Source organism: Macrobrachium nipponense, chromosome 24, assembly GCF_015104395.2.
Source record: "Macrobrachium nipponense isolate FS-2020 chromosome 24, ASM1510439v2, whole genome shotgun sequence".
In the NCBI taxonomy this organism is placed as follows: Eukaryota; Metazoa; Arthropoda; class Malacostraca; order Decapoda; family Palaemonidae; genus Macrobrachium; species Macrobrachium nipponense.
The window spans coordinates 24,976,524-24,980,029 of NC_061091.1; the positions used below are offsets into that span (position 1 = coordinate 24,976,524).

Sequence of the window (3,506 nt, forward strand, 5' to 3'; positions counted from 1 at the left end):
GACAGATTACTAACCTTACTTAACTTTTACAATCAGCGTAAATATTTTGCATCATCATTTTTTTTTATTATATTTGCCTCCCAGAATTGGTAGACCTTAACAAGTCTCTTAAGTGATTTTTTCGCAGTAAGCTGTTAAATATTGAATAACACTTTTTTTTGTTAAGATTTTGAGTGTTTTGTTCCACATTAATCGTGCTTTCAATTTTAGGATATACATTAGGAAATTTTATTTTTTGTCTTCATCCACAGTATATATATATATATTATATATATATATATATATATATATATATATATATATATATACTATATATATATGACCTTATAGGTCCTCAGCGCTTGGCCTTCGCCATTAATTGTATACCTGGATGGTTCTCTTGCGTGTCAATATTTCGAATTTAGAAAGAATTTTAAAAAATAGGAAAAACTAATTTTTCTCAAATCGAAAAAGTATTTTGCTGTCTTGAAGATGATTAAGAAGCTGTTGGAAGAACAACCAGTTCTCTACGGCACACGTCAGTGTTGGAAGGTTTCTGTGACCAAATAACTACCCTCAACTGAAGTTCAGCTCGTGCAATGGAAGCTGTTGAAGCGTTGGAAGTTGCTGAGCAATCCACCATGAAAAGGAAGCCGCAATCATCAGTCATTGTAATCCGTCATGGAGAAAGACTGGACATGGCGGAAGGAAATACGCACCATCCATCCTTCCCCTGAGACGCAATATGGACGACTACCTGTCTGACACCCCACTGACAGTACGGGGCCAGCAGGACGCCAAGGCGCTTGGATCGCGCCTGAAAGAGTTGCACAACGCCACGTCCATTTACGTCTCTCCTCTTTACCGATGTTTGGAAACAGCGCGAATGATTGCAGAGGGCGCTGGCTTGCATGACCTTGAGCTGAAAGTGGAGCCCGGTCTAATGGAGTGGACTGTGACTTCCGGAGGAAAAGCACCAACAGTCCTCTCCCACCAGGAACTCGTCGTTGCAGGATTCAAAATCAGCCGGGAATACAAACCCTCAATGAAAGCCTCTGACATCAACGACAGAGAGACTACGAGAGACTACTCCCGGAGGTCGGAAGTCACTTTCAAGCACTGCCTGAGAGATCATGAGCTGACGACAGGAGAGGGGACAATGTTGGTGGTTGCCCACCAGCTGACGGTGCTGACTCTCTCCATAAGTCTAGTCGACTCAAGAATCCCATTCGTCTTGGAACTCCTCCAGCATGGTGCCAAGCTACCATACTTGGGACATGTGCGGCTGTCGAGAGATGGCCACTTGTGGGACCAGGAATTCTTGGTTTTCGCTTCCAAAGGAGATCGAGAGAAGTACACAGAGGTCTACAGAAAGGTGCAACAGATGTCGCGACGAATGGGCTACAAATACTGGGATACTGTAGCGTACTTTGCACTCAACGCCGTGTTCACACGCTTCCCTTCCTTATTATTCTACTTAGCGAAGGGCAAGACGTGTTGGACACGCCTGAGCTTCCAAGAAGGGTCATGTTCTTAAATTCTTAACAATGTAATTTTCCAAGATATGAGATGTATGATATAAATGTCTAAGATTATGTATGTTTATTAAATGAGGTGAAAATGTCAGTCGTTTTTCTCTTTTCCTTACTCTCCTCTATACTGTTTCTGCACCAGCCAAGATTAGAGCGATGGTTTTGTTTAGAAACAAAGTAGACAGTGATTTTGACCGTCCTGCAATTAAGAGAGGTGTAGTGAATTCAATATTAAACGATATTTGCCGATTGATATTTGAGAAATATCTGTCTATCTATCTATCTACCAATATATATATATATATATATATATATATATATATATGTATATATTATAAAGTAAATATATATCTATAAATATATGTACATATATATATATTTATATATATATAAATAAGAATATAATATATAAATATATATATATAATATATCTATATATATATATATATATATATATATCAATTCAAGCTACAAATGTCCTTTAATATCTAAATTCACTTTACCTCCCAAATGATATATTTTCATATATGTACCGAAGGGGATTTTTTTTTTTTAATTGATAATAATTTCGTCCCCCCCATGGGATCGAACCACCGTCCAAGTGGACGGGGACGAAATCAGGACAGTCAGTGACGCTATCCAATCAGCCAACAGAGACGCTATAAGTTCATATCGATTCTGACCTTACAAATCACCCTCGATCTGGGAGCTTTCGTAATTAGAATCGATATGAAACCCCGTCTACCATGTTGGCCAATTCGAGCGTTTGACAGCACGTAGCCTTTTTGTTATGAATAATTATCACATCGAACCGTGATCCATTATATATCAATTCAAGCTACAAATGTCCTTTAATATCTAAATTCACTTTACCTCCCAAATGATATATTTTCATATATGTACCGAAGGGGAATTTTTTTTTTAATTGATAATAATTTCGTCCCCCCATGGGATCGAACCACCGTCCATGGGGGGACGAAATTATTATCAATTAAAAAAAAAAAATTCCCCTTCGGTACATATATGAAAATATATCATTTGGGAGGTAAAGTGAATTTAGATATTAAAGGACATTTGTAGCTTGAATTGATATATAAATGGATCACGGTTCGATGTGATAATTATTCATAACAAAAGGCTACGTGCTGTCAAACGCTCGAATTGGCCAACATGGTAGACGGGGTTTCATATCGATTCTAATTACGAAAGCTCCCAGATCGAGGGTGATTTTGTAAGGTCAGAATCGATATGAACTTATAGCGTCTCTGTTGGCTGTTGATAGCGTCACTGACTGTCCTGATTTCGTCCCCGTCCACTTGGACGGTGGTTCGATCCCATGGGGGGACGAAATTATTATCAATTAAAAAAAATTCCCCTTCGATACATATATGAAAATATATCATTTGGGAGGTAAAGTGAATTTAGATATTAAAGGACATTTGTAGCTTGAATTGATATATAAATGGATCACGGTTCGATGTGATAATTATTCATATATATATATATATATATATATATATATATATATATATATAGATAGATAGATATAAATTAATATAAATGTATATAGCTAGCAAAAGAATTTTTGTACTTAAATTTTGTGAATATAGCGAAAATTTCTTGGTGTATGTTAAAAAAATATATATGATTACTATCACTCTTGACACTAGCTTCATATATCCCCTCATGGCCACAGGGAAATGAAAAACAAGATGATAATCCTAATCGGTTTCCGTTTTATTTCTAAGCCATTTTCGAAATCCTCGAAGGACTTCGAAAAGGCTTAGAAATTAAACCGAAACCAGTTAGGTTTATTTCTCTGTGGCAAATATATATATAAAATTGTGTATCGCTTTGCCACAGAGAAATGAAAGACTTGGTATAAACCTGACTAGTTTCGGTTTTATTTCTAAGCCTTTTCGAAGTCCTTTGAGGATTTCGAAAATGGCTTAGAAATAAAACCGAAACCGGTTAGGATTCATCTTGTTTTTCATT

At 36.7% G+C, this 3,506-nt stretch overlaps 1 protein-coding gene across 1 annotated transcript; it reads left to right on the top strand.

Moving 5' to 3' along the window:
* Positions 1 to 724: 724 nt before the first annotated feature.
* On the top strand, positions 725 to 1,516 carry LOC135202541 (ecdysteroid-phosphate phosphatase-like). The gene has a single exon (XM_064232017.1). It carries the CDS (start codon positions 725 to 727, stop codon positions 1,514 to 1,516), a length of 792 nt encoding a protein of 263 aa, XP_064088087.1.
* Positions 1,517 to 3,506: the final 1,990 nt, after the last annotated feature.